Raw genomic sequence first — 14,230 nt, 5'->3', positions numbered from 1 at the left:
CCGACTGAAAGAAAAATTGGAAAAGAGTAGATCCGGGGAGTGAAGTGTCTGCTTGTAAACCTGTCATATCACTAATGAAATGTCCCTACCTTGTGTTGGGACTTCGTGGATCCTGGGGACATGGAAAAGCTTATCAGGATCTGGGCTTGTGCCTGGTGCAGTCTTACTCATTGGAATAAAGGTGCTTTACAGGTTTTCACAATGTAATCCCTGAGGAAAATGCTAACATTCATACTTGACTATGCAATTCCGGAAAAAAGTGTTAACAGTCATATTTCACAACATAATCCCTGATGAAAAATTTTAGTCCCTGTGTGGACTGTTCAGAAATCCCTCTTTCAGCTGAGATTTGTTCAGACCTCTTACATTGTAGGCCACACGCATGAGAAGATTTATAGCTTAATACAAAAATATCAAGATTCATAGCTTGATAGAAAAATAACCTAAAATACATTTGCTGGCTTTTGAACACGGGATGGGGCTGTTATTAAAATCAACCCAATTTGTAGAAGGAATCTACTCATTTCCTCTCAGAACATTTTAACTTTCTAATCTGTCCAAATCCCAAGCCCTCTGTTGACAGTGGGCCGTAGTGTCCTTGCTTTCAGGGTCCGGGGTCTCCCTGCATCTCTGCTTCTGTGATGAGGGCACAGGATCCCTGTGTCTCCCTGGCACCTGTTTTTTCCCCTCTTTATTTGTCTTTTGTATTGACATGTTTGACTAGTGACTTCTGCAGCGTTTAATGTTGTTTGACGTGGACTTGGCCAGGCACAGGCGTGCAAGCCAATGGTATGCAGCCCTCTGGGGATGGAGCTTCTCTCCAGGAAGCCCAGTAGTCACCATACCGCACTGGCTGCAAAGGGCGTCTGTTGTCTGAAATCCCTACGGCACTGTTGGTGGTTGATATCATGTCAGATTATTGCATTAACCTTTCAGTAATTAGCCACCAGCCTTTAACTTTGGCCTTTGGGGTACAGTCATAAGACATGAAGTGATTTTCATGGTCTTTCTGAGGAGAAAATGGACAATTTGCATAGCAACAGGCTTAATACTTATAAATTCATTGTATTGTAGAATGTCTCTCGTGGAACCTTTATGAGTTATTTCATTCACGCCTTGAATGTTAGACTGGTTTAATTAAACACCCTCTAGAAGGTATGCACTTCAGTTAAAAAGGCCAAACTCCCAGTGTTTGGCATTCGTTCTATTCTCACATAGACTTTTAGCCATTTAAATATCCATCCAGTGGTTTTTTTTCCTACAGTTACTCAGTTGCCTTTCTGAGGAACTGTTACTCGGGATCCTGAGATGGAAGGTCTGTTCTGAGGCGTCAGGATGTGTCCCTAAGAGGAGGCTGACTCCCTCCTTCAGTTACTGGATTTCACTGTGTCCTGACTTATGGGCCGGCAGGGAGGGAAATCCCACAACTTACTTCCAGAGAATGGTCCAGTATTTCAGGAAAGCATTCTTGGAAGAGAAAAAAAGAAAAAGAAAAGCTCTTCCTTTGAACTGTGCTTAACCTTAAATGTTAATTTAAAGGGCATTATGAAACATCTATTGCTTAAAGAATTTATAAAAGTTTCTCCCAAGCGAAGGCCAATTTATAGAAGAACTAAAATGAAGTTCAGACTGTTCCTTGAAACTCTGTGTGCCAGTCACCCATCACCAGAAAGATGCTGTAGGGCGGGCAGTCACGGCCAACAGGGCCGTTGGCATCTGGCCTTCACAGAGCAGGGCTCAGCAAAGGCCTCGCTCCCGGGGGTGGGGGGGGCGTGTCCCCAGCCAGACCCTGCCAGCCCCCTGGGACTGTCTCCATGACCACATCCTCAGTGCCCCTGACTCTGCCAGGCGCTTCTCCCAACTTCCCTGACAGTCACGGGTGGAGATTTGGAAACAGGCCATTGGAGCACCTTCTTGCCAGCCTCCTGCCTGTAGAGAGCTGGGCCTGGAGCCCTCTCAGTCCAGCGTGGCAGCGCCCTTGCCCTCTGACTTCGCCCCCATGAAGCACCCGGGCCTTTCCATCATCTCACTGAGGTCCACAGGCTGCATCGTGGCTCCTGTTAGTTCAGGCTGCACCCTCTGGAGTTAATCACTGGTATTTGGTGAACTCAGGGTTCTCTGGGTTCAACCCCTTAGTCCCCTGAGAGGGTCACTCAGCACCACCCCTCCATCAGCAACTGTCACAGAGTTTCACGGCCACACCTGTGTCTTGGTCTCTATCCTGAGGTGTCCCTCTCGACCTTGGGCCTGGATACTGGGGACCTGGGCGGAGAGGTTTGCTGGCTGCTGGCCTCGGCGGGCGTGGCAGTGGGGACCCAATCCTGGCGGCCAGGACGGGTGCTACAGCGACAGCAGAGGTGTAGGGGCTGAGCCCATGCCAGAGGGAGGACATCAGAGTCCCTCAGCCAAGGGCATAGAAGAAGCGGGGCATAGACGGGACCTGACACAGAAGCCACGAGCCCACGGGGAGGGGCTGCAGGGTGCCCAGGATCCCGGGTCCCCCAGGCCCACACAGCTGCCCCACTCCAGTTTCCATGTTTTTGTAGTGTCATTCTTAAGCTGGAAAAAAAAAATCTCCCTGCTTTTAAAACAAAAATTAAAACAAACAAATGAAACAAAACAACATCTGAAGACCCCAGATCCAGGGCAAAGACTACCATTGCCTTTCATACATTTCCCTCCAGTGAAGCAGTTACAGGAGCCAAGATTGGGGGTCAGGAGGTCATGGACCGTGGTCCTGGGGGTTCCCGTCCACACGCCGGGGTTCCTACTGTATCAGCCTGTCCTTTGACTTTAACAGAGGCTTGCACTTGTATCCTTTCCAGAAACATGGCTAGATCCTCAGTGTCAGCATGTCTGTGGCTGTGTGGGGTTGAGGTGGGAGTGCCAGGGGCCCGGCCCAGGCCTGCAGGGCCCAGGGTTGCTGTGTCGGGCACGGGAGCAGGTGAACACCCTGGCAGGCGACCTCAGTGCAGGGAGAGCTGCCCCGTCAGGGACACCCACACTTTTCCCTGCTTTTCAGAATCGCGTGTCTGAATTGCAGATACTGCAAATCTGTGGCGGCTTTTGTTACCAGTCTCAGATCCACCTGGATGCCCCGGGTCTGTGGATAGTTGGTCTCAAGTGGCATTTCTTCTTCCTTGGAGTTGGGAAGAATGACTGCTAAGGGTTTCCCTGAACCTAAGAAAATATTTGAAGAAGGGGGTGTGTAGTGACAGCTGCCGTGAAAATGGGAAGGGGTCTGCTGCTTCCTGCCTTGCCTGGTGATGTGGGCTCTCTGAGAAATAACTGGGGTTGCTGTCCTGTGTAGAACAGCATTTTCATGAGTGGTAGCCCAGCTGCCCCTGTGAACACAGGACCCTGGCGGAAAACGACTGGTCACCCTGAGATGAGAGTGGGGGGATTGGGTCTGAAGCCTAGGGACTTGTGATGCGGCCCTGACTTTGCACAAACTGTGGGAACCTGCGCAGCCTCCTTCGAGCATGAACTTGCTGGGGAGCAGCTCTAGTCCCACAAAGAAGATTGTCTGTCACAGAAGGTGGCCTCATCTAGAGAAGTGAACTTGAATTAAGGTCAGAATTTGCCAGTTGATTCATTATACCACTTAAATACACTCACCAGCATTCCAAACTGAGTACATTTAAAAATTTTTTATTAAAATATTGATCTTTTGAAATATAGATACTGATGGTTCAATTAGTATTTTTTGTGCTCCTTCTTATTGCAACGATAATAGCATTGTCTGTCTCCTATTTTCTGCTTCACCTTTCTCCTGCCTGACAGGCCTGCTGCCTTATTCTCCATGTTCAGCAAATGTTCACTTCAATTTATTTTGGGAAATAACGTTCCACATTCAGTTATTAATTTGAAAGTAATCATTTTTTTTTCTTATCATTTCCTTGCTTTTAATTTGCAGGTCAAATTTCATTAGCTTATCAACTGAGAAAGAAATAAATGATGGTCTTAGATTCCCTTTTTGTTGTGAGAATATAATTATAGAGCAACACTCAACATTTGTTCTGCGGAAAATTAATCTATTTTTAGCCGTAAATTATATGCTGGAGATAAATACAAAATTAGCAGGCTGGAATTCACCGCTCACTATCAGCCATGCAGGACCAGTACTCCGAGGCCTGAGTTCAGGTGCCGGTGAAGTTAGTTTACATGTGCTCCTCGCATCCAAGAACCGCTGATGAATAGACTTCAGAGCTAATTTCACGAGGGCCATAAAGTTCTTTCTTTTTTGGGTGTGGTACAATCAGAAGGGCTTTCATTCCCTGCCATCCTACCTAAGTCATCTCAACAACCTTATTTTGTGGAGGCTCTTACCCCCTGTGGCAGACTGCAGGCAGTACGGTAAAGTTATTTTTAATGCAGTTTGTAATTCAGTACTTTCCAAAGACAGTATTTTTAAAAGGAAAAGTAACAGAGAAAATTCTGAATAGGAATGTGAAGCATGATGAGAGGTTTCTGCTGGCAGCCAGTCCATGTAGAAACGGGTACAGATTGGGAGGCCCGGGCTGCTTTTGTGTGTGTGTGTCTTTCGGTGTCTTTACCTTCCTGGAAGTTGTGACCTCAGGTGACTAGAGAGTTCGCTCCTAGCGACTTAGCATCTTCCAGAAGCAAGAAGAATTTCTCTCTTTAAAAAGACACTATCGTACAGAAAACTGTTATAGATGACCCAGATCACCATTATTGTTGGGAAGGTGATCATAATTTATCATAATTTACTTTATGCTGAGCCCTCAACTCATAAGTTATCTGTGTTGACTTTGGATTCACTACCTGTGCTTTCTTATTTCTTACCCGTGTAAATGACACAGGTGCATTTCTGGAACCCAGAGTGGATTTACTGGTTTAAGGGGATGTTATATGTTTCATTTGGGTGGGCTAAGTTGTAATTTATCAAATTCATTCGGTTCTTTAAAAAAAAAAAAGAAAGAAAGCAAACAGATGTATAAATACCAGCAGGCCATAGCCATCATAATTTATTCACAGGATATATTTGTCGAAGCATTAATTCACATAGAAATAAATGCTAAGCGATTACCCCAATATGCTATGACTTTACCCCAGCCTTGTCTTATTCTTCCGTTTTTGTTTTCCCTTCTCTACCACTTTTTTTTTTGGCTGCATTGGTCTTCGCTGCTGTGCATGGGCTTTCTCTATTTGTGGTGAGTGGGGGCTACTCTTCGTTGCGGAGCGCGGGCTTCTAATTGTGGTGGCTTCTCTTGTTGCGGAGCACGGGCTCTAGGCGCACGGGCTTCAGTAACTGTGGCTCGTGAGCTCTAGAGCACAGGCTCAGTAGTTGTGGCTCACGGGCTTAGTTGCTTCGCGGCACGTGGGATCTTCCCGGACTAGGGCTCGAACATGTGTCCCCTGCATTGGCAGGAGGATTCTTAACCACTGCGCCACCAGGGAAGTCCCTCCACCAATTTTTAAAATAAAACACTTAATTATTTTGTGGCACTGTAATTGTTTTGGCATGACAGTAAGTAATATGAAAATGTGTATGCCCAAGTAAAGTACCAAAGAGCTATAAAGTTGTATGGATGAGGGAGAGCAGAGTGATGTTTATTGTGTCTGAAATGTCTGAGGGACATTAGACATTTTTATATCCATGGTTTCATTTGGTCTTTATGGCAGTTTTGTAAGGTAGGTGCTATTTGCCTCCTTCACTGATTAGCAAACAGGCTTAGAGGAATTGCCCACCAGCTGTGGCTCTGAGGAGGTTGAGTGAGGGGGCCTTGGTTTGATTCTAGGTCCAGCTGATAACACAGCCTTTGCTTTTCTACTGCAGTGAACTGAGAGGGCGCTTCTGATGGGCATGGATAGGACATGCTTTGTGGAGGGGGTTCACTAACACTGGACCTAGAACATCAGCAAACGTTTGATCGACATCAGGAAGCTACTGTGGGTACTAGTGGTGCTGATGTGAGAGAAATCCGAGCATCTGTTCGGGTTCCGTGGGGAAGTTCAGTTTGACCTCATTGTGAGGGTCATTGTAGAGAGGCATTGTTGAGGGGGTGTCTGAGGCCAAATTCTGCTTGACCTTGACTGGCAGAGGGAGGAAGCTGGCCTTTAATTAATAGGCAGCAGATAGGCTTTGTCTGCAGTTGAGAATGAGGATGACGCCGTCCCAGGAATATCTTAGGAAGAATAATCCGGATCCACGTGGTAAAGGGAGGGCCCCTGCTGCAACCATGGGACCTGTCAGAAGGATGCCACTCACAGTTTAGAGGTGGCCCAGGCGAGGCCAGGATGCATCAGGGCAAACAGGTGGGAGAAAAGGTTGGGGCTTTGGGGATAGGGAAAGGAAGAAAAATAAAGAACCTGACACAAAGAAGTTTAGAGTAAGAGTTTAAAGGGTTAAAATTTAAACATGAGCTTTTAAGAATGAAGGACTTCGTGGTCAGCGCCGACGACCTGAGATATGATTCAGGAGAAGAAGACAGAGAAAGGGATTTATACAGGTTCCGAGGTGGTGGGTTTCACGTTAGATGAAAATAAGTGTGCGGCGCCATTCAGAGAACTGGAGAAACAAGGTCAGGAGAGGGTCCTGAGTAAACCATTTAGCCTGAACCTTCACACAGGTGGTAGATTCCTCTGGTCCTCTGGTCAGATCCTGCCATGGTCGAAGCTGCAGAGACAGGAGGCTGGGGCGGGGAAGGAGGCAGAGGGGCTGCAGTGCCCCCGAGGCGGGAGGGTCTCGGCAAGGAGTCCAGGGAAAGGCAGAGGTCAGGAAGAGCAGAAGAAATTTTCCCAAGTTCCAGAGTCTCCAGGGAGAACAAGGATGTGGTGCCTGGGGCGTTGGCCTACGTGGGGCTGGCGGCGTGCGGACGGGATCGGGTGGAAGGAGGTGGGAGAGGCTCTTCCAGGGATTTAGGAAGCCAGGTGGGTAAACTCTGCTTTGCGGGAGGTCAGTGAAGAAGGGCGAGCGGGGAAGCGTGTGTGCATGTGTGTAGCATAAGGAGAGCTTGGACCTGGGAACAGCGTTGACTGGCCCGCAGATGTCTGCCAGTTGTCTCATCTGCCCTGTTTCCCGGGTTTCCAGACATTCCTGGTGAAGCTCGGCTGAGAAACACCCACTGGTAGGAGTGGATTTCGTATTCCGTTGTTGGAAAGTTGTGTCGACTTGAAAAAGACATGTATTCTCAGCTACTGGAAACTTCTTTAACAGTATTTTATTCATGTCAACCTTCTGATTACCCTTGGCGTGTGTGTGCAGCCCTCATGAGAAGGAGGGTCTGTGCAGTAAATCGGGAGCGTGCAGGTCGCAGCCCCTCGGGAGAACATGTGGTGACTTACTATCTGAGTATTGAGTAAGGGCTCTGATGAGCAGGGCTCCTCACGTGCCTTGGTGCCCATCTGCCACCGGTGGACATGGAACTGTTAGCTTAGCCATCACGATGAAACAAGCACTCACGGGCCGTGGGACTTGGGCAGAGCCTGTGTTGTGGGCCCAGCAGCCTGGAGACGGGGCTCAGCCGGCATCCTGGCAACAAGGCCGAAGGAACCGCTTTGCAGACGACATGCCCTGCTGCTCGTCCCTGCAGTCCTGTGCCGGGGCCCCAGCACACCTGGACATCCCTGCCTTAAATGGAGGGGTTTTCTGAGCCTTGACCCAGCCAGGCCACCCTGCAGAGCCCCAGCGACTGTGCAGCTTGTCAGGGCCCCCGATTTTAAGCGTAAAACTCAACGTCAAGCAGGGTACTAGCCCAGCCAGCATTGGAATCATTGTTAAATCCACTGGGAGGCTGGAGCAGCCCTGACTGAAGAGACGTGCTCGTGCAGTGACCCTCCAGGTTGAGCCTTCCAGCTGCGTGAGTCCACGTGCAGGCCGGGTGTCCTGTTCCACAGCCATCAAAGGTGGCCAGGACGCCCATGGGTTATAGGCGTGGACACAGCCTTAGTTCACCCAGGGGTGGGGGACACAGAGTATGTGTCACCTTAGAGGCTTTTTTCTCATGTCAGCGGGTTAGTCACACGTGATGTCATGAAATGATGTATTTCCGGGTCCCAAGGGAAATGAAAGGCCCGTTGAGGGCATACCCGCTACGTTGATGGCTTCTTCCTGAGCCTTGCACGGCTAGTCGGTGAGTCTCTCTGCCCTCGGGACCCTGAATCTGCACGTTTTCAGTCGCTTCATCACCTGCTCCTGCACAGCCTCCTGGCGGGTGCCTGGGGTCCCATGTGCCCTCAACCCCACAGCGTTACACCCCCCAGTGCCCAGGGCCACCCGCAGAGCATGGCCCTCAGCTCACGCACCCCCAGCTTCCTTTATCTGCTGTAGCCGAATAAAAGCCTCCTCCCTGCGACCCGTACCCCCGCTCCACTCCTGTCTGGCCTGGCAGCCCCCCTCCAGCCTCCCCCCAAACTGCTTCACCCCTCCTCCCGTGTGCAGCCCCCGGCCCACGGGCCCCTTGCTGTCTCCCCAGGCGTCCCCTCTGTGCTCACCTCATGTCCCGGCTCCCCTGATGTCTAACTGTTTGTCACACCCTCCTGGAAGAAATAATAATAATTAATAATAATAATGAAAACTCCCAAACCCAAACCCAGGTTCAGTCCCGCTTGCCCATCACAGGCCACCTCACCTCACACTTCGATCCTGTGTGCACGTCTGAGTCACCCCTATTCTGGGTGCTCCCCTTGGGAAGCGTTTTTGTTAAGATTCCACTGATATTGATTCAAGAATAAAGACACAGTAAAGATGCTGACACGTTGCTGGGAGGAAGCGTTTCTAAAGTGGCGAAATTGTCCTTGCCCCGTATTCAGGGCACCAGGGGTCACGTTTCCTCCCGTGACACAGGCCATCTTTTCACGTGCTGCCGACCTGTCACTGCACCTGCTCCCGCTGTACTCCCCGTCGGCGCAGCAGAATGTCACCCCGATGACCTGTCACCCCCACGGGCCTGGATCCTGCTCTGCCTCTGTCCAGAGTCCCTCTCCCACCCTTCTTCACCTTAAGCATTTCTGCTCAACTTTCTATATTAAAACACCTTTACTGAGGTAGGATTGACGTAGAACAACTTGTAAATATTAATATACACACCTTGATGAGTCTGGGATAAGTGTACACCCTGAAACCATCATCACAATCAGGGTCATAACATTTCCTTTGCCTCCAAAAGTTTCCTTCTGCCCCATCCATCTGTCTGTCTATCTATCTATCTATCTATCTATCTATTATCTATCATCTATCTATCTAACATCTATCTACCTATATCATCTATCCATCTGGAGTCTATCATCTATCTATCTATCTATCTAGCATCTATCTATCTAGAGTCTATCTATCTGGCATCTATCTTTCTAGCATCTATCTATCTATCTATATCATCTACCCATCTAGAGTCTATATCTATCTAGCATCTATCTGTCTAGCATCTATCTATCTATATCATCTATCCATCTAGAGTCTATCTATTATCTATCTATCATCTATCTATATCATCTGTCCATCTAGAGTCTATCTATGTATATATTTATCTACCCATCTGTTTTGTGATAAGAAAACCAACATAAGATCTATGCTTTTAGAAGATTTTCAAGTACACAGCACAGTGTTGTTGTTGTTGTTTTTTTTTTTTTTTTGCAGTACGCGGGCCTCTCACTGCTGTGGCCTCTCCTGTGTGGAGCACAGGCTCCGGATGTGCAGGCTCAGCGGCCATGGCTTACGGGCCCAGCCGCTCCGCTGCATGTGGGATCTTCCCGGACTGGGGCACGAACCAGCGTCCCCTGCATCGGCAGGCGGACTCTCAACCACTGTGTCACCAGGGAAGCCCACAACACAGTGTTTTAAACTCTCGGCTCTGTGCTGCACAGAGCCCCCTCCCCCAGCCCTTGGTAACCACCATTCTGTTCTCTGCCTCTGGGAGTTAAACTATTTTAGATTTCTTATGTAAGTGGGGTTATGTAGTATTTGTTCTGGGTCTGGCTTAATTCAAGGAAACAATCAAGAAAATGAATTATGACAACATACATGCCTCCAAGCAGGAATTTGGTATAGTGGAATAGCGTAGAGAGACAGTATGTGTGTGTATATATCTACACACACACACACACACACACACACACACACACACACACACACATACAAACACACACACATCCAATCAGAAATAATAATGGTGGCTTTTTCTCTGGGTAGTGGACTCACGGGAAATGTTTAAAATTTTCTGTGTGCTTTGCAGTAAGTTATGAATTTTCTCCCATATATGCATAACTTTTATAATTAAAAAAAAGACTGCTTGGAAAAAAATCAGTGTTTCACAGTAAAGAACATTTAGGTAGCTCTCCACAGAATCTTTATCATACAGAAGTTCACTGTTCAAAGCCTGGAATAGAACAGTAAGTACAAGGCCATTTCCTAAGAGCTATCAGGAGAAAAATTTGTTTAGCAAAGTTACTTCACTGCCTTACTTTTAATGGAATAAGATACAGACTCCCCGGGAATAAACCCCTGACTCCTAGTGGGAGAGCCCATGCTTGAGAACAGGAGGTCAACTCAGGTCTGTTTATCAGAGCTTCTGCATGAAGAGCTGATGGGTATCAGAAACTGGCCGTCAGTAGTGGCTTTCAGTCTACACCTCAGGGAGATGGAGATATTTGAGAGAGAGGATCCAGTCGCACTCGAGTGGAGGTGACGAGTACCCTGGGCTGGGAAGGCTTGTGGGCACTGAGGTGTCAGGACCAGCCCTTTCCCCCATCAAGGAGGAGTTGGAAAAAATACACGTAAAACCAGCTGTCAACCCAGCATGGGGTCAAGGGCCTGCCCCATGCCTCGTGGGAGGAGCACGCCGCATACACTAAGAAGGTGTTAGCACAGGAGCTGTCTTGGTGTGAGCTCACATCCGTGTAGACACAGGGAGATGTGTGAAGTCCATGAAACAGATGAGGAAAGATGAAGGAAAAGCCAGCCTGAGCTGCAGGGTAGGGTCAGAGGGAACTGCTGAGATGCAGGTGGTGGCATAGATTTTCACTGGATGCAGAGTCACCATATTGATGGCAAATCTTCCTGCCCCATGTGCAGTCTTCTCAGAACACAGAGGGAAAAGATGGTATCATAAGCTATTAGGATTAGGTAGAGGAAGAAAGCAGACAAATAATAATTAAAGTAACAAGGAACAATGAGAGAAGAAAACGTGCATCAAAAACAAAACAATACAACTCTGGGCCAGTGGAAGGGTTTGCCATGAGTCAGGCATAATTCCTGAACTGGAAATTATGAGATAGCAATTATTGATTAAAAAAAAAGGCTGGTGAGTTTTCTAGAATTCAAAGATAAAGGACAATCTCTTTTACAAAGCTATAACAGATTACTTTTGCAGGAATACAAATAAGATTGGCTTCTGACTTCCAAAAATTTCCCTTGAGACCTCTTCTTTTACTCAGGGATTATTTAGAAGTGTGTTGTTAAAATTCTAGGTTTTTGAAATTTTCCTGTTACCTTTCTGTCACTGATGTTTTGTTTGATTCATCAGAGTTAGAGAACACACTGCATATTTTAATGATTTTAACTTGGCTGAGGTTTGTTTTGTGGTCCAGGTATGGTTTGTCTTGGTGAAGTTTCCATGAAGGATGAAAAAATGAGTGTTCTGCTGTTGTTGGGTAGAGTGTTCTATATATATATATATCAATTAGGTTTTATTGGCTGGTTATGTGGCTCAGTTCATCAGTGTACTTGCTGGTTTTCTGTCTTGTAGTTCTGTCATTTGCTGAATGGGGGGTATTGAAGTCCCCAGATATAATTGTGGATTTGTCTGTTTCTCTTTTCAGCTGTACCCATTTCTCCTTCATGTATGTTGAGGCTCTGATGGTTGGTACATAGTTGTGCCTTCTGGGTGGACTTATTCGTTTGTCATTGTGTAAAATCCCTTATTATTGCTGGTAATTTCAGCTGCTGTGAAGTCTACTTTATTTGATTTTAATATAATCTTTCCTACTTTTTAAAATTAATGTTTGCACAGTATATCTTTTCTATCCTTTTGTTTCTAGCCTATGTCATTATATTTGAAGTGACTTTTGAGTAGACGGCATATAGTTGGATCATATTTTTTCATCCACTCTACCAGTCTCTGCCATTTAATTGGTGTATTGAGACCATTTACATTGAGTGGATTTACATATCAGTGAGCTTAAATCTGACACTTTATTGTTTTGTTTTTTCTCTCTTTTTTCTTTTCATGCCTTCCTGTGAGTTATGGAACAGTTTTTTTTTAGGATTCCATCTTGATTTGTCTGTCGTATTTTGAGTATATCCCTTGAACTAGTTTTCCTGGTGGTGGTTCTAGGTATTACAATGTATGTGGGTGACTTACTACCGTCTACTGGTATTGGCATTTGCCACTTTGAGTACTGTGTAGAAACCCTACTTGCACTTAGGGCCCTTAGCCCTCTCCACTTTTACAATATAACAGTCTTAGGTATTTACTTATACCTTGAGCACCACCTTGGACCGTGTTCTAATTATCGCTTATGTCACTGAGAATGACTTGAGAAACTCATGAGATAAAGGCTGGTCTGTTATATTTACCCCCGTTTTATTTATTTATTTATCTATTTATTCATTATTTTCTGCTATATTAGAGACATTGGTTGATAACAAACTAGGTTCTCTTTATTTTTCTTTTTCTGGCTGTGCCACATGGCATGTGGGATCTTAGTTCCCCAACCAGGGCTGAAACCTGTGCCCCTGCAATGGAAGTGCAGAGTCTTAACCACTGGACCACCAGGGAAGTCCCTTCCCCCATTGTAAACACATTCTGATGTTCTCCTTTCCTTTTGGAAGTTCTAAGCCTTCTTCTGTTATGATTGATTTCCTTTTGGTTTAGAAGACTTACTTTTGCTATTTCGCAGTAGGTTTGCTAATGGCAAATTCTCTTAGTTTTCTTTCCACTGAGAATGTTTTTATTTCTCCTTCATTCTTGACAGATAGTTTCACTAATATATAATTCATGGTTGTCAGAAAAGAAACATCCAGCACTTGGAAAATGTACCAATTCCTTCCGGATACTATGGTTTCAAATGAGAAATCCACTGTATTTTGACTTTGTGTTCCCATCTCTCTCTCTCTGGCTGGTTTTAAGGCTTTTTTTATTGTCTTGAAGTTTTTGGAAATTTAATTATAACATATTCTGGCATAGGTTTATTTGGGTTTTTCTATTTGGGATTCACTTAAATTTCATTAGCTCTTGAATTTGTAGGTGTACACCTTTTGCCAACCTTGGAAACTTTTCTGTCATTATGTCTTCAAGTACTTTTTCAATCCCTCTGTCTCTCTTCTCCTTCTCAGACTACAGTAATAAAACTGTCAGCTCTCTTGTTATCTTCCCATAGGTCCCTGAATTTCCAGGGTTTATTTTCTTTGTTTTTTAGGTTGGTTAAATTCTGTTGTTCATCCTCAAGTTCACTGATTCTATCATTCTATTTAACCCAACTGTTGAGTACATCTAGTAAGTTTTTTTTTCTTTTTAAAATTTCTGTCACTTTATTTTCAGTTCTAGATCTCCCATTTGATTATTTTTTATCACTTCTGTTTCTTTACTGATACTTTAATTTTTTTTTACATTTAAAGAGAATTCACAATTACTCATTGAAACATCTTTATGATCCCTGTTGTCAGATAATTCTCACATCCTGACTCATCTCACTGTTGGCATCTGTTCATTGTCTTTTCTCTTTCAAGTTGTGATTATTCTGGTTCTTGTTTTGAAGGCTATTTTCTCAGTTGAATCCTGGATATTTTGGATGCCAAATTATGAGATTCTGAATCCCATTAAGTGGTTTTGTTTTGTTTTGAATCAGGCAATCTTTCTGTTGAAGTCTTGCCTGAGAACTAGGTAGATATGTCTGTTTAACCTACCACTGGGCTCTTCTGATGCCCTCCTGGCAAAAGCTGCAGATCTTGGGGGTGGGGTCCAGATCTACCACTGAGCCTTGCTGGCACATACATGGCAAAAGAAGGCACTGACTCACACTATCTCGTGGCTCCTCAGTGGGGTTTACGTTCATCCCCCAGGGCCCGCCCCTGACACTGGGGGCAGGTACTGGAGGACCAGCTGTACCTACCCCCTCCACGTGGCCCCCTTCAGTGTCAGTGATGCTGGGTGGGAAGCGGGCACAGCTGGATGGCAGGGCAGAGGGTGGAGGTGAAGCAGTGCTGACAGCTCTGCTCCATGCAGCCACGTTGTTGGTGATGCCAGGTGGACGCGGGGCTGGGATTCCTGCT

The 14,230-nt window shown here is 46.1% G+C and overlaps 1 protein-coding gene across 1 annotated transcript in view; it reads left to right on the top strand.

Annotated features, from left to right (window-relative positions):
- The window catches only part of ABCA13 (ATP binding cassette subfamily A member 13), a 259,148-nt gene that overhangs the window by 144,388 nt on the left and 100,530 nt on the right, over window positions 1-14,230 (top strand). Inside the window, 1 exon segment of the mRNA XM_007472367.1 lies at window positions 4,233-4,356. Coding sequence (XP_007472429.1) covers window positions 4,233-4,356 — 124 coding nt within the window.

The sequence above is a fragment of the Lipotes vexillifer genome, unplaced genomic scaffold, assembly GCF_000442215.2.
Source record: "Lipotes vexillifer unplaced genomic scaffold, Lipotes_vexillifer_v1.1 scaffold1344, whole genome shotgun sequence".
Classification (NCBI taxonomy): Eukaryota; Metazoa; Chordata; class Mammalia; order Artiodactyla; family Lipotidae; genus Lipotes; species Lipotes vexillifer.
Note: the sequence above shows the minus strand (reverse complement) of the source record. Positions and strands in the feature narration are given on the sequence as shown.